The sequence below is a fragment of the Crinia signifera genome, chromosome 8, assembly GCF_055691185.1.
Source record: "Crinia signifera chromosome 8, ASM5569118v1, whole genome shotgun sequence".
NCBI lineage: Eukaryota > Metazoa > Chordata > Amphibia > Anura > Myobatrachidae > Crinia > Crinia signifera.
In genome coordinates, this window is record NC_139224.1 from 4727547 (window position 1) to 4751564 (window position 24018).

Sequence of the window (24018 nt, forward strand, 5' to 3'; positions counted from 1 at the left end):
TAAATGTATCTATCTCTCATTTCTTTTTTCCCCAAAAACGTAACAGTGTAATGTGGGCTAGGTGACATGAGGGAGATTGCTAGACTAATCAGGGAGAGAGGGAGATTGCTGCTATGTTAGGGAGTCTCCTGCAGAATGCAGGAGGGGAGGTAACTATGATGTAACCAAGTAATGTGGGCTAGGTGACATGAGAGAGATTGCTAGACTAATGAGGGAGAGAGGGAGATTGCTGCTATGTCAGGGAGTCTCCTGAAGAATGCAGGAGGGGAGGTAACTATGATGTAACAGTGTAATGTGGGCTAGGTGACATGAGGGAGATTGCTAGACTAATCAGGGAGAGAGGGAGATTGCTGCTATGTCAGGGAGTATCCTGCAGAATGCAGGAGGGGAGGTAAATATGATGTAACAGTGTAATGTGGGCTAGGTGACATGAGGGAGATTGCTAGACTAATGAGAGAGAGGGAGATTGCTGCTATGTCAGGGAGTCTCCTGCAGAATGCAGGAGGGGAGGTAACTATGATGTAACAGTGTAATATGGGCTAGGTGACATGAGGGAGATTGCTAGACTAATGAGGGTGAGAGGGAGATTGCTGCTATGTCAGGGAGTCTCCTACAGAATGCAGGAGGGGAGGTAACTATGATGTAACAGTGTAATGTGGGCTAAGTGACATGAGGGAGATTGCTAGACTAATGAGGGAGAGAGGGAGATTGCTGCTATGTAAGGGAGTCTCCTGCAGAATACAGGAAGGGAGGTAACTATGATGTAACAGTGTAATGTGGGCTAGGTGACATGAGGGAGATTGCTAGACTAATGAGGGAGATTGCTGCTATGTCAGGGAGTCTCCTGCAGAATGCAGGAGGGGAGGTAACTATAATGTAACAGTGTAATGTGGGCTAGGTGACATGAGGGAGATTGCTAGACTAATGAGGGAGAGAGGGAGATTGCTGCTATGTCAGGGAGTCTCCTGCAGAATGCAGGGGGGTGGTAACTATGATGTAACAGTGTAATGTGGGCTAGGTGACATAAGGGAGATTGCTAGACTAAGGAGGGGGAGAGGGAGATTGCTGCTATGTCAGGGAGTCTCCTGCAGAATGCAGGAGGGGAGGTAACTATAATGTAACAGTGTAATGTGGGCTAGGTGACATAAGGGAGATTGCTAGACTAATGAGGGAGAGAGGGAGATTGCTGCTATGTCAGGGAGTCTCCTGAAGAATGCAGGAGGGGAGGTAACTATGATGTAACAGTGTAATGTGGGCTAGGTGACATGAGGGAGATTGCTAGACTAATCAGGGAGAGAGGGAGATTGCTGCTATGTCAGGGAGTATCCTGCAGAATGCAGGAGGGGAGGTAAATATGATGTAACAGTGTAATGTGGGCTAGGTGACATGAGGGAGATTGCTAGACTAATGAGAGAGAGGGAGATTGCTGCTATGTCAGGGAGTCTCCTGCAGAATGCAGGAGGGGAGGTAACTATGATGTAACAGTGTAATGTGGGCTAGGTGACATGAGGGAGATTGCTAGACTAATGAGGGAGAGAGGGAGATTGCTGCTATGTCAGGGAGTTTCCTACAGAATGCAGGAGGGGAGGTAACTATGATGTAACAGTGTAATGTGGGCTAAGTGACATGAGGGAGATTGCTAGACTAATGAGGGAGAGAGGGAGATTGCTGCTATGTCAGGGAGTCTCCTGCAGAATACAGGAGGGGAGGTAACTATGATGTAACAGTGTAATGTGGGCTAGGTGACATGAGGGAGATTGCTAGACTAATGAGGGAGATTGCTGCTATGTCAGGGAGTCTCCTGCAGAATGCAGGAGGGGAGGTAACTATAATGTAACAGTGTAATGTGGGCTAGGTGACATGAGGGAGATTGCTAGACTAATGAGGGAGAGAGGGAGATTGCTGCTATGTCAGGGAGTCTCCTGCAGAATGCAGGGGGGTGGTAACTATGATGTAACAGTGTAATGTGGGCTAGGTGACATAAGGGAGATTGCTAGACTAATGAGGGAGAGAGGGAGATTGCTGCTATGTCAGGGAGTCTCCTGCAGAATGCAGGAGGGGAGGTAACTATAATGTAACAGTGTAATGTGGGCTAGGTGACATAAGGGAGATTGCTAGACTAATCAGGGAGAGAGGGAGATTGCTGCTATGTCAGGGAGTATCCTGCAGAATGCAGGAGGGGAGGTAAATATGATGTAACAGTGTAATGTGGGCTAGGTGACATGAGGGAGATTGCTAGACTAATGAGAGAGAGGGAGATTGCTGCTATGTCATGGAGTCTCCTGCAGAATGCAGGAGGGGAGGTAACTATGATGTAACAGTGTAATGTGGGCTAGGTGACATGAGGGAGATTGCTAGACTAATGAGGGAGAGAGGGAGATTGCTGCTATGTCAGGGAGTATCCTGCAGAATGCAGGAGGGGAGGTAACTATGATGTAACAGTGTAATGTGGGCTAAGTGACATGAGGGAGATTGCTAGACTAATGAGGGAGAGAGGGAGATTGCTGCTATGTAAGGGAGTCTCCTGCAGAATACAGGAGGGGAGGTAACTATGATGTAACAGTGTAATGTGGGCTAGGTGACATGAGGGAGATTGCTAGACTAATGAGGGAGATTGCTGCTATGTCAGGGAGTCTCCTGCAGAATGCAGGAGGGGAGGTAACTATAATGTAACAGTGTAATGTGGGCTAGGTGACATGAGGGAGATTGCTAGACTAATGAGGGAGAGAGGGAGATTGCTGCTATGTCAGGGAGTCTCCTGCAGAATGCAGGGGGGTGGTAACTATGATGTAACAGTGTAATGTGGGCTAGGTGACATAAGGGAGATTGCTAGACTAATGAGGGAGAGAGGGAGATTGCTGCTATGTCAGGGAGTCTCCTGCAGAATGCAGGAGGGGAGGTAACTATAATGTAACAGTGTAATGTGGGCTAGGTGACATAAGTGAGATTGCTAGACTAATGAGGGAGAGAGGGAGATTGCTGCTATGTCAGGGAGTATCCTGCAGAATGCAGGAGGGGAGGTAACTATGATGTAACAGTGTAATGTGGGCTAAGTGACATGAGGGAGATTGCTAGACTAATGAGGGAGAGAGGGAGATTGCTGCTATGTAAGGGAGTCTCCTGCAGAATACAGGAGGGGAGGTAACTATGATGTAACAGTGTAATGTGGGCTAGGTGACATGAGGGAGATTGCTAGACTAATGAGGGAGATTGCTGCTATGTCAGGGAGTCTCCTGCAGAATGCAGGAGGGGAGGTAACTATAATGTAACAGTGTAATGTGGGCTAGGTGACATGAGGGAGATTGCTAGACTAATGAGGGAGAGAGGGAGATTGCTGCTATGTCAGGGAGTCTCCTGCAGAATGCAGGGGGGTGGTAACTATGATGTAACAGTGTAATGTGGGCTAGGTGACATAAGGGAGATTGCTAGACTAATGAGGGAGAGAGGGAGATTGCTGCTATGTCAGGGAGTCTCCTGCAGAATGCAGGAGGGGAGGTAACTATAATGTAACAGTGTAATGTGGGCTAGGTGACATAAGTGAGATTGCTAGACTAATGAGGGAGAGAGGGAGATTGCTGCTATGTCAGGGAGTCTCCTGCAGAATGCAGGAGGGTAGGCAGCTATGGCGTTATCTCCTTCCACTTTACCTCCAGTTTATCTCTTCTCCAGGCTTAATACATCTGCCCCAAAGGCCGCTCAAATGAGTCTACAGTGATGGATGAAACTGAAACGCGTCACTGTCAAACCCCACAACCTACCTCTGCACCTGTCGCGGGACGGTCATTCTCCTCTGAATGCTTCACCTTGCGGCACCATTGCTGCCTGATGATCCAGGAACGGCACCTTGCAGCCAGAGACCCTCCAAACTCTGTTACATCCTCATGGCATCATGCATTCGGGGGGGGGGGGGGGGCAATGCCAGCGTTGCTGTGAGAGATTTGCTAAATATCCGCTGAAAATGCCACCCGCGATCACAGCGACTGTTTTATTTTATGTGCAAGTTTTAACTAAGCTTCAATTAATTGACTCCAGATTAACTTTCCGGCAATAACTATTGTGATTCAAGTTCCACGACTACGGCACCGGCATTTTTAGCACATATTTTGTACATCTATCACTGCAACGTTGGCACTAAAAGGGTTAAACAATTCCAGTGACTTTATATTTTCTAACAGGATACTCTGTGAAACAAGACAAACTGAAATAATCACTTCCCATAAGAATAATCTGACCTTTTCCATCAAGATCATCTATAGCGAAGGTCCAGGGGATTTGTGGGTGCAGGAGCAAAGGTTAAGGCGCTGTCTGCGCAATGTGGAGCAATGCAGACATTTTCTCAGGCCCTTGTCAGACTGACGATCTGACCCAGGAGAGAGGCTTAGATCTGATGAGATACATTTATATAACTGTTCTTAGAAATATTTGCCTTTTTTACATCTTGGGGCTGATTCAGATGTGGTTGGAGGTTGCGCTTTGGCTGCAGACTGACCATGATCGGCTGTCTGCTGCTGTTTGGGGGGCGTGGAAGGGGTTGCGACAGCTGACGTTCCCCCCAAAAAAATGGAGAGGTGACGCCTGTTTTGAAGAGTGACTTGTGGGTCAGCACAACTGGTCAGTGGTGTCGCAGGTGATCCGATGCTGTATCCGAGGTTGCAGCATGGTCACTAATACAACTGAATTACCATATTAGTGGTATAATTGCTGTCTTCATGTAGAAACTACGGGTGACATTCTATGGGATGCGATTTGCGTTTTTTGGCGTTAATTAGTTAAAAAAAAATGGCGATATCGCATTTTTCCTTCAAAACGCATATTTAATAGGATGCGCTAAGGGACAGAAATCGAATATTATGTGCGTTAATGCATGCTGACCAAAAGTGCGAGATAAAATCGCATTTTTATCGCATCCAGATGTTTTCGTAAAGAAAAGTATACAAATCGCTTATTTAATGCAATGCGTTTTCGCAAATCGCACTTTTAAGGTGACTAATATTCGCACTTATTTCAGACCAGGTTCTGTTTGGCGAATTAGCCAGAACCCTGCACAGATCGCAATGTTCTGTGCAGGGTTCTGGTGTAAAAAAAAAAAAAAACGGTTAAAAAAAAACGAGCGCCGGGGCCCCCGCCAGAGCATAACCAGCCCCGGGCTCATTGAGCCAGTGCTGGTGACATAAAATCAGGGTCCCCGACAAATAGGGGTCCCCTTGATTTAATGAAACCAGCACCAGGCTCAAGGTCCGGCGCTGGTTCCCAAAATACGGGGGACAAAATGACTAGGGGTCCCCCGTATTTTAAGAACCAGCACCGGACCCAACCAGCCAGCAGGGTAATGCCACAGCCGGGGGACACTTATTATATAAGGTCCCGCGGCCAAAGCATTAACCCCCTGGCTGGTCAGCATGGGCAGGGGTCCTGGGGAAGTGGGGACCCCCCCCAATGAAGGGGTCCCCCCCCCTCCAGGACTTACCAGCCCATGCTGATAGTCCGGGGCTGTCCCCGATGCCCCTGGACGGTGGGCATCGGGCTGATGGATTGTGTAAAATAAAAGAAGAAAAACTATTGTTTTCTACTGGCGAACTATGAGTCCCAGCAAGCCTATCCCGCATGCTGGGACTTGGAGAACCACAAGTCCCAGCATGCGGGGCATTAAAGGGCCCGCTGGCACTTGTAGTTCTACAGTACAAAAAATAGTTAAAGAAAACACACTGACACCCTGAAAAATAAAAGTTTAATACACACATAACACACACACACTGATACTTACCTACCTTGAGCCCGTAGGTCGGTCCCTGGATCCTGGGTCCGGGCTCCGGGGCTCCAGGGCAGAAGAGTCCGGTTCCGGGGCCTTGGTCCTGGTTCCGGGGCTGGTCCGGGGTTCCGGGGCTCCTGGGCTGAAGAATCCGGGGTCCAGGATCCGAGGTAGTCCCCAGGGGTACCTAAGGAAGGAAATCCTACTCACCTGGTCCCCGGCGACGACCTCGGCATCCTCTCCGGTTAATTTCCTTCCAAAGTTGCACAGCCAAAATCTTTTGCCGCACACAGCCTTCGTAAAATTAGAGGGAACATTGATCCTGGACCCCGGATTCTTCAGCCCAGGAGCCCCGGAACCCCGGACCAGCCCCGGAACCAGGACCAAGGCCCCGGAACCGGACTCTTCTGCCCTGGAGCCCCGGAGCCCGGACCCAGGATCCAGGGACCGACCTACGGGCTCAAGGTAGGTAAGTATCAGTGTGTGTGTGTTATGTGTGTATTAAACTTTTATTTTTCAGGGTGTCAGTGTGTTTTCTTTAACTATTTTTTGTACTGTAGAACTACAAGTGCCAGCGGGCCCTTTAATGCCCCGCATGCTGGGACTTGTGGTTCTCCAAGTCCCAGCATGCGGGGTAGGCTTGCTGGGACTCATAGTTCGCCAGTAGAAAACAATAGTTTTTATTCTTTTTTTTACACAATCCATCAGCCCGATGCCCACTGCCCAGGGGCATCGGGGACAGCCCCGGACTATCAGCATGGGCTGGTAAGTCCTGGAGGGGGGGGACCCCTTCATTGGGTGGGTCCCCACTTCCCCAGGACCCCTGCCCATGCTGACCAGCCAGGGGGTTAATGCTTTGGCCGTGGGACCTTATATAATAAGTGTCCCCCGGCTGTGGCATTACCCTGCTGGCTGGTTGGGTCCGGTGCTGGTTCTTAAACTACGGGGGACCCCTAGTCATTTTGTCCCCCGTATTTTGGGAACCAGCGCCGGACCTTGAGCCTGGTGCTGGTTTCATTAAATCAAGGGGACCCCTATTTTTCGGGGACCCTGATTTTATGTCACCAGCACCGGCTCAATGAGCCCGGGGCTGGTTATGCTCTGGCGGGGGACCCCGCGCTCGTTTTTTTTTTTTTAATTTGCGCTTTCCTGAAAACGTGCGATTTTCAGACATGAAAATCGCACATTTTCAGGACTAAAGACATCGCACCACTTCGCCGCAAATCGCACCTCTTCGCACTTTTCAGCCTCCAAAGCGCATCACATTAAATATGCGAATTATTAATGAAAAGTGCGATTTCAAAAAGTGCGATTTGCGGCGATGCGATGCACTAAAAAAACATGCGCATTTATCTCAAAGCATAGAATGTCACCCTACGTCTGAATCAGGCATCGGAAATTAAGCAAATGAAGCCTCCAGTGTTCTTCTCAGTCCTGTCCCAGCCACACTGATGTCACTAAAGAGGGTGTGGCCTCAAGGGGGAAACCTCTGATCACCACACTCTGGGGGCATGCGGACAGTGGTGCTGAGAGGGAGTAGGTAAGGGGGAGTAGGTACTTTTTACCCTGGTCTGGGTCTGAGGGGTCCTCTACCCCCCACCACCACCACCACACCACCACCACCGTTGTAGAGAGCCAGGCACAGAGAGGGAGCTATCTAACCAGACCAGCACATGCTGCACAGTGCTGCCAAACTACATTCACAGCCTGGGAACTAGGGGTGCCGGACGGGGTCCCGACAGTCGGGATCCCGACTGTCGGACCCCTAGACCACACCCGGAACTAGCTGCTACACTTCCTGAAGTTATCTTGTTCTCAGTAACAGAACTGCTGCAAGATAATATCACACTTGCTACTGGAGAGGCCTCTGCATCCTGGGGGGGGGGGGGGAGGGGGGGGTTGTCATTAGCAACCTGCGAGAGTGCACATAATTCACAATATTGCGCATACCCATTCTATATTAAAATCAATATTGCTCAAAAGGGCCAAAATATGCAATATAGTATGAAGCTTTAAGGTAAAATTACTAGTTCATACCTAAGTTTAATTTCACCTCAGATTGTGAAAAAAGCAGCGAAAAGTCGGTCTATGAGTGGAGGGGCTAAAATGTGGCAATTCACTTCATTTTAGCTCCTTCCCCCCTCCCACAGACCAGGATGCTGGAAATCTGCTTTTCTGGGATGGTGCACATTGGAGTAAGTACGGGAGTCTCGGGGAGCAGTAACAGCCCTGAAAATAATTAATATTTAACAGTACAGATGGTCTATAGCAGGCATGTCCAACCTGTGGCCCTCCAGATGTTGTGAAACTACACATCCCAACATGCCTTGCCATAGTTTTTCTATTAGGGAATGCTAAAACTATGGCAAGGCATGCTGGGATGTGCAGTTTCACAACAGCTGGAGGGCCGCAGGTTGGACATGCCTGGTCTATAGTATATAGGCTGTTTCAAACATTTAAATAAGATAAGTGGTCAGGATAAGTTTAAACATATAATAAATAAATACACAAACATAATAGAACCATTGCTGCACTTTCTAAGTTCACAATCTCCCACTTCATGGTGAGGCTCCTGTCTCTTCCTCCTGGCAGCTGCTCTCTGGTCCATTGTGATGTTTGAGGGCTCAGATCCACACATACAGTTATAAAAACTTATGTCGACATTTTGACCGTGGACCTTCCCATTGTCGACCTAATGCTTGTGTCGACCTTCCGACTCTGTCAACCTCTATCTAAGCCCTGTTGACCTTAAGTGGTTGACCTAATGTATGTCGACACGTACCCGTTTATATGACACATGCCCAATGTTTCTGTGCAGCGGGAGATGCAGAGATAACTAGATCTCGTCCTAAGCAGTCACTGACAATGGCATCTCCGCGTCCTGAGTCAGCCGCTTTCATGTCACACGTCTGATCCGTTCCTGCACTCGCTGCACCCGGCATCTCCGCGTCCTGAGTCAGCCGCTTTCATGTCACACGTCTGATCCGTTCCTGCACTCGCTGCACCCGGCATCTCCGCGTCCTGAGTCAGCCGCTTTCATGTCACACGTCTGATCCGTTCCTGCACTCGCTGCACCCGGCATCCCCGCGTCCTGAGTCAGCCGCTTTCATGTCACACGTCTGATCCGTTCCTGCACTCGCTGCACCTGGCACCTTTCTTCTGTGATCTCGTCAAACACAATTGGGGTTATGCAGACCTGATCGCTGGGCTGCGTTTTCCCTGACACGCCCAGAAAACGGTCAGTTACCACCCACAAGTACTGGCTTTCTGCCAATAAACTAGCATCGGCTGTTTTGTTCATATGTTTGTAAATCCAGGTATAAGGACACAGAGACATGCGAGTTCACTGCTGGGCTGTTTTATTCCATCCAACTCCAGACACTGCCTCAGGACCACCCACTTCCCAGCATTCCCCTGGTCCCAGGGACCATCACCTAAGATTCAGGCTTACACATATTAGTAAGGGAGGGTCTACAAATATTAAGCATTCTAATACACTAACATCACATCCTCTTTTCTTTAAAGATAAGCCCTGTACGCTTCAATGCAACAATTAACAACGTCATATTAAGAACATCATCTAACAGGTTTCAATGAGTCTCTCAGGTCTGCGTATTTCCCTTCTGGGTCTTTCATACACAGTCTGTGTTTCATCGACCATGTTGGACCATTCTAGAATCAAGCTTGGTTCACCATTATCAGGATCATCATACATGTCAGATGAAGGGTATTCTTCAGTCATGTTGTCTTCATTATGGTTAGGTTGAGATCTTAAATCCAGGGCCGGTGCTAGGGGGTTCGGCGCCCTCCTGCAAACTAAAAAATTGCGCCCACCCAAACTTTACAAAGGGAGGGGTTTGGCCACACAATAATGCTCCCACTCGAAATTACACCACACAGTAGCACAATCTTATTCACCTAACACAGCACCAGTGCCGTAACTAGCAATTTTGGTGCCATGTGTGAAAAAAGTAAGGACAGTGTGCGCCGAAGGCGCGCGCAAAATTGTAGAAGCGTGGCTTCATGGGGAATTGGCGTGGTCACATAAAAGTACCAATAACACCATAATCCCCATAACACATTATGCTTCAAACCTCAAATCCCATAACACATTATAGTAACCACACACAGTAATGCACATTATTTGTAATGCCACACATCATGATGCCCCTTGCACAATATGCAGAACACCATAATGCCCATTACACATTATGCCACACACTGTAATTCCCCTTACATAATATGCCATGCATTATAATGCCCATATGACATTGACACACATTATGCTACACATAATGCCCCGAGTACTCCTGCATATGCCCACATTTGTAGCGTTGCTTATTCTTAACACCCACACCAGTTGCGAAAAGTAGTTGCTCTGCTTACAAGTAGTGCCCACAGCAGTTGCCGACAGTAGTAGCGCTGCGTAACCATATACCCACTCCAGATGCTGACAGTAGTACCTCTGCTTATACATAACACCCACACCAGTTGCCAAAAGTAGTTGCTCTGCTTATACACATGCCCACACCAGTTGCCTGAAAGTAGTACCTCTGCTTATACGTAGTGCCCACATCAGTTGCCGACAGTAGTAGCACTGTGTAACCATATGCCCACACCAGTTGCTGACATTAGTAGTGCTGCCTGTACACATGCCTACACCAGTTGCTGACATTAGTACCGCTGCCTCTACACGTGCCTACACCAGTTGCCGACATTAGTAGTGCTGCCTCTACATGTGCCTACACCAGTTGCCGACATTAGTACCGCTGCCTCTACACGTGCCTACACCAGTTGCCGACATTAGTAGTGCTGCCTCTACACGTGCCTACACCAGTTGCTGACTTTAGTAGCACTGCCTGTACACATGCCTACACCAGTTGCCGACATTAGTAGCGCTGCCTCTACACGTGCCCACACCAGTTGCTGACATTAGTAGTGCTGCCTCTACACGTGCCCACACCTGTTGCCGACAGTAGTACCGCTGCCTACACACTTGCTCATACGAGTTGCCGACATTAGTAGCGCTGCATATAGACGTGCCCACACGTTGCCGACATTAGTAGTGCTGCCTATACACGTGCCCACATCAGTTGCCGACGTTAGTAGCGCTGCCTATACACATGCCCACATCAGCTGCCGACATTAGTAGCGTTGCCTATATGCGTGCCCACACCAGTTGCCGACATTAGCAGTGCTGCCTATATACATGCCCACACCAGTTGCCGACATTAGTAGCGCTGCCTACATATGTGCCCACAACAGTTGCCGACATTAGTAGTGCTGCCTACAAACGTGCCCACATCAGTTGCCGACATTAGTACACTTACACTTTACATTAATGGTGGCAGCTCATCCTCTCCTGTTTCCTGGTGTCTTCAGTCAGCCAGCCTTGCTCCATTGTAGCTCCGCCCCTTCTGGCCCGTGTAGCCACGCCCCCTCCGTCCGTGTAGCTCCGCCCCCGTTCGGAGCCAGGAGGGATCTCTCTCTGTGCCTCCGGCGCTGCTGCCTGTGATGAAGTGTGACAGGCGCAGCAGCAGCAGCCGGCAGGCACGGAGGACAGCAGAGGATGCAGAGCAGGGACAGTGGCGCCTCTCCTGCACGGCGCCTACCTGCTTTGCATCCTCTGCTGAGTGGGTAGCGCCGGCCCTGCTTAAATCCACCCGATTTCTTCTTACTTCCGTTCCACGCTCTGTGCATATTGTATAAGATCTTGGTGCTACTTGTGCTTGCACAATACCGTTCTGCACCCAAATACCTTTCTCGTGATCTCTGAGACGGACTTGGTCACCCGATTTTAGATCAGATAAGCTTTTGTTCGCCTTTCATGGAACAGTTTCAGTTTTGCCTGTTGACGTTTCTTACTCAGTCTGACCAAGAGAAAGTGTATCAGCGATGTACATGTACTTACCGGGACAGTACAGCAAGTGTACATCATATTTCTGTGGTCTGATAAGCATTCATTGAATTCTCATGGGACAGTCATGTAATGATTTAGTCGAGATAGCATCCAATGGCTTGTGGTCAGTTTCCAATGTAAATGTTTGACCATACACAAATTGATGAAATCGCTCACATGCATATGTGATCGCTAGAAGTTCTTTTTCTATCTGAGCATACCTTATTTCAGCACTTGTCAGTGCTCTTGATGCATAGATTACTGGTTGCCATGTATCCTCATGTACTTGTAACAACACTGATCCTAGGCCAAATTGCGAAGCATCTGCTGAAATTTTTATTATTTTCGCAGGATCAAAGAATTTTAGCACTGGTTGCTCTGAAATGATCTGTTTCAAGTTTTGCCAACTTTCTTCTTGTTCAAGTGACCACATCCACTCATTATCTTTGTCCAACAACCATCTAAGAGAGGCTGTTCGTTCAGAGAGTTGAGAAATAAACTTTCCTAAGTAAGCAATCATTCCTAGGAATCTTCTGATGTCGTCTTTGTTGTTAGGATGTTTCATGTTCACTATGGCTGATATTTTCCTTGGGTCTGGTTTTACACCTTGATCCGAGACCACGTCGCCCATAAAGGTAAGTGTATTCACGCCAAATTCACATTTGTCCTTGTTTCGCTTTCGATTCACTTTCTTGACAAGTTCCATTACTTGTCTCAATATAGAATCATGCTCATCCTTTGTAGATCCCCAGACAATAATGTCATCCATCATTGTTTCAACACCTGGAATATGTTCAAACATCATGTGTACAGCGGCGTAGCTACGTTTTGGGCGCCCTCCGCCGCCCATTCAAACCCCCCCAATCCCCCGCAGCCTTACCTTTCGCGCTGGTCCCGGCGGCTCCGTTCTTCTGCTGAGGACCACCACAAAATGGCCGCCCCCATACATCAGACAGTTTCAGAGAACTGTGTGCTATATGGGGGCGGCCATTTTGTGGTGGTCCTCAGCAGAAGAACGGAGCCGCCGGGACCAGCGAACAAGGTAAGCCTGCGGGGGATTGGGGGGAGGTGTAACTATAGCACCGCAGCCCCCGGCGCCCCCATATGCATAGCGCCCCCGCGCGGTGGCGGGGGCTGCGGTGCTATAGATACGCCAGTGCATGTGTATCTTTTTGTGATATACTTCTGGAGCAGACAAAATTCTATATGTGAAAATAAAAAAGATAAGTGATCTTGTGCGCTGGCACCGTTCCCAAAAAAAAGGAAAACACCGTGAAGGTACAGATTGATAGTAACAGAATGGTACTTTCCTTATCCTTATTTTCTTCGCCTGTTTTAGAGGCTCACCATAGATTGGATTAATGGCGATATGTAAGAAATGAAATATATATCATAGTGTGATACTGTCACAACATTTTATTCATAACACACAGTATAGTCACACAAAAAACACAAATATTCAGCACCCAGTTGCTATAAAAGAATGGAATTTGGGTGGAGGTTTACCAGATTCTGGTGTTTAAAGAGCCTGTAGGAAAGATCTTGTTCTCCTAGATGGACCACGGTTCTCCGAAAAAACCGACAGTCCCAGCTACTTCAAACGATCAGGTCTGGCTACGGTCCACCCTCAGTGACACACTCCCAGCTGCTGCTGCAACGCGTATCGGGATCCAATATCCCTTCCTCAGGCCCTTCCAAGAAAATAAGGATAAGGAAAGTACCATTCTGTTACTATCAATCGGTACCTTCACGGTGTTTTCCTTTTTTTTGGGAACGGTGCCAGCGCACAAGATCACTTATCTTTTATATTTTCACAAAGCCTACTGTTACTAAGGGAGTAATTTTAGTGATCAGTGCTGCAGGCATTAAGTTTCAGCGCATAGTGTCTAGACTCAAAACCAAATAACAAAATTCTATATGTAGTCGAAGAAATCTGTATCGACCTTCTGGTGTATTAAATGTACAAAGCTTTCAGCTCTCCTCATCTAGCTTCATTTGCCAGAATCCTGAAGATGAGTCCAATTTATTGAACCATTTTGCTCCCGCAAATTGCAACATGATTTCATCTCTAGTTGGTAGTTTGAAATGTTCTCGTTTAATAGCTTTGTTTAAATCTCTGGGGTCTAGACATATTCGGAGTTGTCCATTTTTCTTTTCAACAATTATTAAGGAGCTTACCCAGTCAGTAGGCTCATCAACTTTCTGTATCACACCCAAGGCTTCCATGCGATTAACTCTTGCCATTGTAAATGCAATGAGCTCCCTCTAGAGGTGTACTTGATATTGATCTTTCAAGTATCATTATTACATTTTATTTACAGCACCGTACATAGGCCACACATCAGAACAATACAGAGTACACACAACTAATGCCCCTTTCAGACCGCACTAAAAAAAACTGTATTATCTTCCGGTGCTTCTTCTATGAGAAAGACTTATATCAAACCCGCTACTCTTCAGTCTCCTCCAGACCGTGACACCCTACCCTCCGGGCCTCAGGCAGATCCACAAGGTACCCCTAGCGTGACATATGGTAATGGGTGGTCCGAAATCAAACTTTTGCAGCAGGCGTGCCCCTTGCCCGGTAAAGCCGTGCAGCCTAATGGAAAGGAAGCCTGGTATCACAAAAGGGGGCTTGGTATGACACATTATACCACACACCGTAATGCCCATTACACATTATACCACACACCGTAATGCCCATTACACATTATACCACACACCGTAATGCCCATTACACATTTTAGCACACTCTGTAATACCTATTACCTATATCAGAATGGCAATAGCCCAGGGGTGTGAAGCCGGGCTGCCCGATGTTGATACATCGGGCAGCTTCGCATCCCCCATTGAAACCTATGGGGGATGCGGCCGGCGGTGCTGCAGGGGAGATCGCAGCAGGGATCGCTTCTCGGCCTTTTGGCTGAGATCAAGTGTAGTATCTGTTGTTATCAGTGGGTATGGACTGGCCTCTGGCAGATAATAGAGAAAGGCTGGACTGAGTAGCTGCTCTGATTGGCGGAGGGTGTGGGACCCCTCGTGCCTGGGAGTGGTGAAAAGTCTGGCTGAGTACCTTCACCTCTGCCTTTGGTAGGAGGTGTTGTTTCCGTAAACCCACTGGTGAGAGGGGGGAGAAACACTGGGCCTAGTAGTTTGACTCTCTTGATGGGGTACTTAGCCACCGAAGGATGAGACAGCGAAAGGCTCAGTCTAGTATCCATTCCCAAGGAGCGGAGAAAGGCTGGGACTGATTAGATGGCTCTTGTTCCAGAGGTTCGTAGCCTCTGATGGGGAGACCGCGAAGAGCCCAGCTTAGTACCTTAACCTTGGGATCGGAGAAACACTGAGACTGAGTAGATTGCTCTTCCGAGGGGGCCTCAACCCCTAAGGGAGTCATTCGAAAAGCCCAGTGGAGTACCCATTCCGATGCCAGGGGCTGGAAAGTGCCATACGATGGGAGCAGAGAAACACTTGGTCGGACGCTGATTGGTCGGCTGCCTGGAGTCCGAGGCTGCACTGTGCCCCCGGGGAAACTCGGGGGTGCCGAACCTGCACGGGTGATCCCAAAAATCACCTTGCAAAAGTAAGCACTTGCACTGCGCACTTCCCCTCTAGGTTAGGCTACACGTCCTTACCTCGTCCTTTTGGATGGGGTAGGACAATTTTTCACACCCCCACCCCGGCCTTCTGGCTGGGGTCCTCTTTATTATTTATTTCTCTTCTTCTCACGTTCGTCCACTTTTCACGTTTTCTGTAGTGTGTCATTTGTTTTTTTTGGGTTGTGTGGTTGACCCTTATGGGCCTACCATTCCCCAATGTGCCGAAGCTCTCATCCTTTTGGGGAGAGCTTCGGTCCCCTCGAGGGTGACCCCGAGCCGCAAGTCGGAGGGAAGCCTAATGCGGGTCTCTCCAAACCTTCGGGTGCGGAGGACCCACCGTCCTAACCCTTCCGGGGGTTGAGGAAAGAGGGTCCCTCTGAGCCCAGGCAGAGCCCTTCGGCATTATGGCTGAGAGGGGTTAGGGGAAAAACGGGGCCCTTCTCCTTCGGGAGAAAGCCCACTCGATCGCACGACCCCCTATGCACGTGTTTAGGCACAGCACTGGTGGTAGGGAGCACACCTCAGGCTCCTGAGTTTTTTCAAACTCATGATTGCCAGCACCTGTGGGAAGCCAGGTAACTGATAAGAAAGGTGTCACCACAGGTGCTGGCAATCATACATTGCCAGGGAAGCCCAGGAACAAAGCATTGTGTCCTCCTGGAGAGGGGCATGCTGGGAGGTATGGATAATGTATGATTGCCAGCACCTGTGGGGAGCTAGGTAACTGATGAGAAAGGTGTGTCCACAGGTAATGGTAATCATACTTTACCAGGGAAGCCCAGGAACAGAGCATTGTGTCCTCCTGGAGAGGGGCATGCTGGGAGGTATGGATAATGTATTATTGCCAGCACCTGTGGGGAGCTAGGTAATTGATAAGAAAGGTGTCACCACAGGTGATGGTAATCATACATTACCAGGGAAGCCCAGGAACAGAGCGTTTTCTCTCTGAAGGAGAGGGTCAGGCAACCCTGGAATAACCCCCTCTGGGTCTTGCACATGGGCAAAGTACCGATAATCGGTAGTTTTCTGCATGAGATGCAGCAGTGACTGGACCTAAATGAGGTCCAATATTCCTAATATCCATACTATGAAATGGTCAAGTGGAAAATGTTTATTGCTGTGGACCGATTGTTAATGTACTTATGGAAATAGTTTGTGGGAGCAACATGACCGTAATATTAGCATACTTGGGAGGCATTGAAATACACTAAAACACACCCCAACAAGCAGCCGCTGAGTTCACGTTTTACACAAGAGGGTAATCACGAGACGCAAGTGATCGGCCTCCAAACAGATGTATATGTATGTATTCTGTGCTCATCATGTGACACGCTTACTGTACTTGCCCGTAGCAACAGGAGCGATTTAACAAAGGTGTGGCGACACCCGATGTGCAAAACGAAACTCCCCTGTATGCGTCATAGGTGTGGGTGCTCAAAATGGAGTGTGGCGTCTCTCAGGGGTGTGCAAGCATCCCCAGACCTGCAGAGCTGCCCCCTGGAGGCGACTAATCTGCCTGCAATGCCAGCTCCTGTTATAGGAGACGTGTCAGGCGCATAACTTCCAGCAGTGATTTTTAAAAGGGGGCACCCCTGGAATCTAAAAATGTCTAAAAAAGCCCTCCATAGCCACTCCTGGCAGTGGCCAGTACCGCCCGCGCGCCGCCCACCGCTGCGCCTGCCTCCGCAGCCTGACGCTCGCGAGATGATGATCATCATCTTGCGTGTCTTTGTCCTGCAGGCCCGCAGCCCGCCCACCGCTGGTCTGGTGATCGGGTGTGGTTGCCGCCTCCCTGCCAGACGGGGGCACATACCCAGTCACCACGTGTCCGACTCCCAGGCCTGTGTGCTGTGCAGCACTGCCGGCCATGCATGTGTGGCGTGCGCGTGTGTAGAGTCAGGGAGATTGCTGCTATTTTAGGGAATCTCCTGCAGAATGAGGGTAGGCACTAGGCAACTATGCCTCTCCAGGAGAGGGTAGACAGCTCAGTGAGGCAGGGGGCGGGGCCACTGTTGGGAGTGAAAAGGGGCGGTGCCACAGGAGGGACATCTTGTTTGTTGGCGTGGCCAACCCAATCGCGTCCTCGTGGCCATGACCCCACCATGCAATGCAGCTATTTCAGACATTGCACTGTGGTGGGCGGGGCTACAATGACGCGATATGTGTAATTTGTTTCAGCGGACCCCACACCAAGGAGCTGGACAGCTTACTGGGAGGGTTACCCCCCTTTCCGGGGTCCGGGAGGGTAGGCAACCCTGCAAAAGGTAAGTACAGGTAAGGGATGCGCTCAACTGTAGATAGGCTAATGCACAGCAACCAATCAGATTCTACCATTTTATAGAATGTACTAATTAAATGACATCTGGAATCTGATTGGTTGCTATGGGTAACGCCTCCACATCCCATTGGGACAGCTCATCTCTCCTATGGTAACTAGAGACGCTCTATTCCTCAGTACTCCGGGCTGTCCTGTCCTCGCCTGATCGCAACCGGTGACATAAGTCATGAGTGTGTGGCGTCCATTATAATGTGTCCGCTATATTTACTACATGTATGATTGTATATATAACCACGGTCGCCATATAGATAACACGGCGGGAAAACACCCCCGATATCTGACGCGTTGCATCCGGCATCGCCGCGGACACCCTGCAGTTGCCAGGCAGCGGCGGGGGCCTCGGCGGCCATCTTGTTCCCGCTTGGCAGATGAATGAGCTGTAGCTGGACGAGTCACCAGCGGCTCCCACAGGACAATCCGCCTCCATCCTCCGCCGCTCGGCCATGGAGCGTCCCGCCATCGTCGCCGCTCTGTTCCTCTCAGCCCTGCTAGCCGCCTGCCGGGCCCATGGTCTGCTCAACGAGGACGTCAGGCGCACCGTGGACCTTAGCAGCCACCTGGCCAAAGTGACGGCCGAGGTGAAGCTGTCCAACCCGGGGCCGGGAGCCGCTCAGTCCTTCCTGGTAGCGCTGGAGCCTGAACTGGCCGAGCACCTGGCCTTCCTGGGGGTCAGTATGAGGGCTGGAGGGGGCTGTGTGTGTGTGTGTGTCTGTGTGTGTACATATAACACACACACTGTATTAGTGTGTCATTTGCAGCTGGATTGCATTGTTGTGGACTGTGGACTGACGATTATTGTTCTCACAGGATTTGTTTTGCATATACGTGTGTATGTACTATGTATACAAGTTGCACACACTTTATAGATTGGCGCTTTGGGTCACTCCTGGTACTGTGCAGTATAATTGTACTGTGCAGCTCTATGGTCAAGGCCTGCCAGAGCTATGGACATTTTGTGTATGTGTGTGTGTGTAATATATATATATATATATATATATATATATATATATATACACAGTATATGAGGTTTGCAGATTCTTATATGGGTGCTGTGGGTCACACATGGTACATTGTGCTTGTTAATAATACTGTGCTGCTATGTGGTGTAGGCCTTGCAGAGCTGTGGTATTGCATGTTAGTATACGTGTGTGTACACACAGTACTTTACAGACGACATGTTGCGCACACGAGTGCTGTGGGTCACACCAGGCACTCAGTCATACTGTGCAGGGTAATAGTGCTGTGCTAATATGTGGACCAGGCCTGTCAGAGCTATGGGTGTTGTGTGTTCATATACCTGTGTGTGTATATTTACACAGTATAAGCTTTGCAGACTACATGTTGCACACACTTTAGATGGGCGCTGTGGGTCACACCTGGTACACTTGCTGCTATGTGGCCCAGGACTGGCAGAGCTGTGGGTACTGAGATGTACATGACAGGTCTCTTCCGCATCTGTCTCCTTACCCTGCTACAGAGTGACACGTCAGCACACAGCCCAGGGCCCAGCCCACTCCCCTTACACTGTGGACGCTGCACTCTCTGCTTGTCACTCGGAAGTGTCTGTGTTTGTAGCACAGTTTGTGTGTGGTCATACTTATGGGATTACAATGTAGGGTGTAATCGGGCCCAGGTGGGGGTAGAATAACCTGGGATGGGCCTGATTATTGCGTTTTTACATCTGTCTTTATTTTGACGCATTTTACAATTATATTAACAGTTTGAGAACGTTGACTTAACATCATTGTGTCTGTAGTGATCTGTCACAGCACATACAGTACAGTGCACCCCGGCTGTGTGGTGCAATCCACGCGTAGTAATATCACCAAGTCTAATGCTTGGTTTGGGAAGTTACAATGGACTCGCCGTCATTACATAGTGTATGGTGTTGATGAGATCCCGGACTCACTATGCTTTGTATGACCTGATCTATTAAATACGCAATTTACACTTACTTACAAAATAAGTTTTGTGTTTGATTTAATGTTCCCAGTCTCGCGTATTCTTTTGTTTAAAGTCCATATTCTACTTTGCCCCAATTAGTAATTGTCTCCAGCTTAAGGAAACCCCCAATATGATGTATTTGGGGAGACTGGCGTCCACTTCTTGTATATTTGTAGATATCAGCAGGAAGTCGATTGTGTAGGAGAAATACCTTCCCCCATGATGACCCTTCAGGCTGTAGCTGGTGGTGTTCCTTTATTATAAGGCAGTGGTCTCCAACCTTTTTCGGGGTGCGAGCTACTCGCGGCAAACTGAACCACCCGAAGAGCTACTAAAATTAAAAAATCTGCCTAATAACCAAATAATGCCCTTTACACATTATGCCACACACTGTAATGGCCCTGACACACTATGCCGCATACATAACTGTGCGCGCCAAAAATTGGTGTAGCCACATAGGGTGCATCCAATGAAAATGGGGTGATACACATTTGCCCCCAATAGTGCAATGCCATATACACATATGCCCAAATAGTGCCAGATACACATTTGCCCCCAATAGTGCCAGATACACATATGCTCCCGCGGTGCCAGGTATGCCCCCACAGTGCCAGAAAAAAGAATACCCCCACGGTGCCATCTGTGCCCCTATGGTGCCGGATATGCCCCCACAGTGCCAGCAAGTAGTATGCCCCCACAGTGCCAACAAGTAGTATGCCCCCGGTGCCAGCAAGTAGTACAGTATGCCCCCACAGTGCCAACAAGTAGTATGCCCCCAGTGCCAGCAAGTAGTACAGTATGCCCCCACAGTGCCAACAAGTAGTATGCCCCCAGTGCCAACAAGTAGTATGCCCCCAGTGCCAACAAGTAGTATGCCCCCAGTGCCAACAAGTAGTATTCCCCCACAGTGCCAACAAGTAGTATGCCCCCACAGTGCCAACAAGTAGTATGCCCCCACAGTGCCAGCAAGTAATACAGTATGCCCCACAGTGCCAACAAGTAGTATGCCCCCACAGTGCCAACAAGTAGTATGCCCCCACAGTGCCAGCAAGTAGTATGCCCACAGTGCCAGCAAGTAGTATGCCCCCACAGTGCCAGCAAGTAATACAGTATGCCCCCAGTGCCAACAAGTAGTATGCCCCCAGTGCCAACAAGTAGTATGCCCCCAGTGCCAACAAGTAGTATGCCCCCAGTGCCAACAAGTAGTATGCCCCCAGTGCCAACAAGTAGTATGCCCCCAGTGCCAACAAGTAGTATGCCCCCACAGTTCCAGCAAGTGGTATTCACACACAGCACACACACACACAGCACACTCACACACACACAGCACACTCACCATTGTGTCCTGTGTCGTCCTGCAGTGACTGTCAGTGTCTCCGCTGCCGCAGCTTCTCCTCTTCTCGGGGAAGGTGAGCACAGCGCACAACGGTACATCTCTCCTACCCTTCACTTCCTTGTGACTGGGCCGTCCGTCGGCGTCAATCAAAGCTCGCGGGCCGGCTCCTGATTGGCTGCCGGCCCGCGAGCTCTGATTGGCGGATAGGCGGCCAAGTGACAGGGATGCTCAGTGAGGGGAGGGATAGACGCGCAATGCGCTGCGCTCTCCTCCCCTCCGGCTCATACTAAGTATCGTCAGCGCAGGCGGCCGCGGCAGGGAGACAGGCGGGCGGGCAGCAGAGTGGTCGAGCCACCCGATTCGCTGCCGCGAGCTACCGGTAGCTCGCGAGCGACGGGTTGGCGACCACTGTTATAAGGGAATGTGTTTCTTCAGTGTGTAGTCTCTAATATAAATGGCATTAGCCAGTTCCAAAATGTCAGTGTGTGTGTATATATACAGACGGGTACTATTGGTTATAGAACAGGACTAAACATTGTAGGTAGTTCCTCTGTTTGTATTTGCAAGCAATGATTTAGGGGTATATTCAATGCCCTGAAGGCGAGAAGTGCCGATAGCTCGCCGTCGGTGTATTAATCTCCCTCCCATTACTCGCTGGTTCCCTTCGGTGAGGTGGAAATGGTAAGTGTAGCCATTAAAACAGCAGAGCTCGCCACAAGATGCAGCGGACTTGCTGCACTTACGGCAAGGCTCACTGTTTAAGGGGTTCTTCGCCGTCCTCTCATGGCGAAGATTTGTCACTTACACTGAATAGCGCTAGTGGGTTTGACAGCGAGGATGGCTTGTTTTCGCTGTACAAACCCCCTCACTGGCTGCATTGAATACCACCCATAGGCGCAAAGGGAAATGGCTAATTAAAAAATCCTTTTTAAAAGTTCCTAGTTAAGGTGGTGTCTGAAGGTGCCCACAGACGCATCAATCCCGTTGTGGGCTTAACTAGCACACATACCATCACATTGTATGCCTCGTGCAATGCGATGCTAGAAAAAGCTAGTACAAAAAGTATGTGCAGCACATACTTTTTGTACTGTGCGATGAGGTGCCGCGGGAGCGCGCACCCCATCGTACAGCATCGCACCGCCGGGATCGGTGTGTGTGTGTGTGTGTGTGTGTGTGGGCACCTTAACGATCACGATCAGCATCACTGACGATATAGTGGGTACACGCTGAACGATATGCACGGTGATATTGTTATTGTGCTATCTCTGCAACCTGCGTGTTTTCCAGCTATCCTCTCCGGAGCACAGGGTTCACTTGCTACAGTGAGAGGGTATCTGGAAAATGTGCAGCCTGACAACTGGGGTAATGTATCACAGTGGGGTGAGCTAAGGTTGACGCCTGCCTGGCCCATCTTCCCATAATATTACACATCTGTGTCGCTGAAATAAGTGTTCCCTCTAGAAATTAGGGCGGGCAGGGAGCCGCAGCGCAAGGGGGGCAGACCGGGCCCGCCGACGTCACAATTGTGGGCGGTCCCGGGCCGCGACGTCGTGAAAAGGGGCGGGCCCGGCCCACTCCGTCACTAAAGGAGGCGGGGCCGGCACCGCTGAAGTTACCGTGCTGCCGGGGAAGCGCTGGGAATCACAGTCTAAGGCGGTTGCTGCGCTTCCCCTTGCACACAGCCAGGGCAGGCACCACGCTGTTTTAGCGGGGCGCTGCTAGCAGGGCAGGGCGCATTTTGCCCTGTAAAAATCGGGCAGGGTGCAGCGCCCCGCTAAAACAGCCTAGCGGGAACACTATGAAATGATGCAGATGTGATCTGTAGGTTGGTCTGGTGAATAATGCCGAGTTAAGGGTTCCTAATATACCTTCTTTTTGTCTGTGATGCAGGTGAAGGGGGAGGAAGAGGAAGATGGCTACCTGGAAGTACATGAAGCAAAAAGCAAAGGAAGAAGGTGAGACTTCCGTTATCTGTAAAGTAGAACGTTAGATGTTTAAGAGGAATAGTTTGCTTAATGTTGCTAATATGACCAGCGCAGTCCAGTATCGCATCTGTCTCCTGTTCAGCCAGTACAGTTACGTGTATAGAACACATGTAACTGTGACAGGGAAGGTGGCCCCTCTCAGCTCTGGGCCCCATAGCAGCTGCACCCCCTGCACCTATGGTAGCTACACCCCTGTATAGAACACATGTAACTGTGACAGGGAAGGTGGCCCCTCTCAGCTCTGGGCCCCATAGCAGCTGCAGCCCCTGCACCTATGGTAGCTACACCCTGTATATAACACATGTAACTGTGACAGGGAAGGTGGCCCCTCTCAGCTCTGGGCCCCATAGCAGCTGCAGCCCCTGCACCTATGGTAGCTACACCCTGTATATAACACATGTAACTGTGACAGGGAAGGTGGCCCCTCTCAGCTCTGGGCCCCATAGCAGCTGCAGCCCCTGCACCTATGGTAGCTACACCCTGTATATAACACATGTAACTGTGACAGGGAAGGTGGCCCCTCTCAGCTCTGGGCCCCATAGCAGCTGCAGCCCCTGCACCTATGGTAGCTACACCCTGTATATAACACATGTAACTGTGACAGGGAAGGTGGCCCCTCTCAGCTCTGGGCCCCATAGCAGCTGCAGCCCCTGCACCTATGGTAGCTACACCCTGTATATAACACATGTAACTGTGACAGGGAAGGTGGCCCCTCTCAGCTCTGGGCGCCATAGCAGCTGCACCCCCTGCACCTATGGTAGCTATACCCTGTATATAACACATGTAACTGTTAGTGTTCCCGCTAGGCTGTTTTAGCCCAATTTCTAAAGGGCAAAATGCGCCCTGCCCCTCCAGCAGCGCCCCACTAAAAAAGCCTGCTGCCTAACTAATGTTGTGCACGGGGAAGCTCCAGGCACCGCAATCTCGGCGGCGCTAGGCTTCCCCGGCAGCTCATGGACTTCGGCAGGGCCAGGCCTGCCCCCTTGTACGACGGAGGAAGCCTGGGCACGCCCGCTTTGGTGACGCGGCAGCCCGGGCACGCCTCCTTTGGTGACGTGGCGGCCCGGGCACGCCTACAATGATGACGTCGGCGGGCCCGGTCCGCCCCCATCCCATACAGCGGCGCCCTGCCCCCAAAAATTCCTAGGGGGAACACTAAACTGTGACA

General features: G+C 49.9%; 1 protein-coding gene and 1 pseudogene across 1 annotated transcript in view; both read left to right on the forward strand.

Annotated features, from left to right (window-relative positions):
* The first annotated feature begins 14551 nt into the window (after positions 1 to 14551).
* On the forward strand, positions 14552 to 14687 carry LOC146029970 (U2 spliceosomal RNA; annotated as a pseudogene).
* Positions 14688 to 17932: 3245 nt separating this feature from the next.
* RPN1 (ribophorin I) overlaps positions 17933 to 24018 on the forward strand; it is a 28062-nt gene continuing 21976 nt past the window's right edge. The window contains exons 1-2 of the mRNA XM_083155623.1: positions 17933 to 18253; positions 22756 to 22820. Coding sequence (XP_083011749.1) covers positions 18029 to 18253; positions 22756 to 22820 — 290 coding nt within the window. The 5' untranslated portion in view covers positions 17933 to 18028. The remainder of the gene's footprint in view (positions 18254 to 22755; positions 22821 to 24018) is intronic.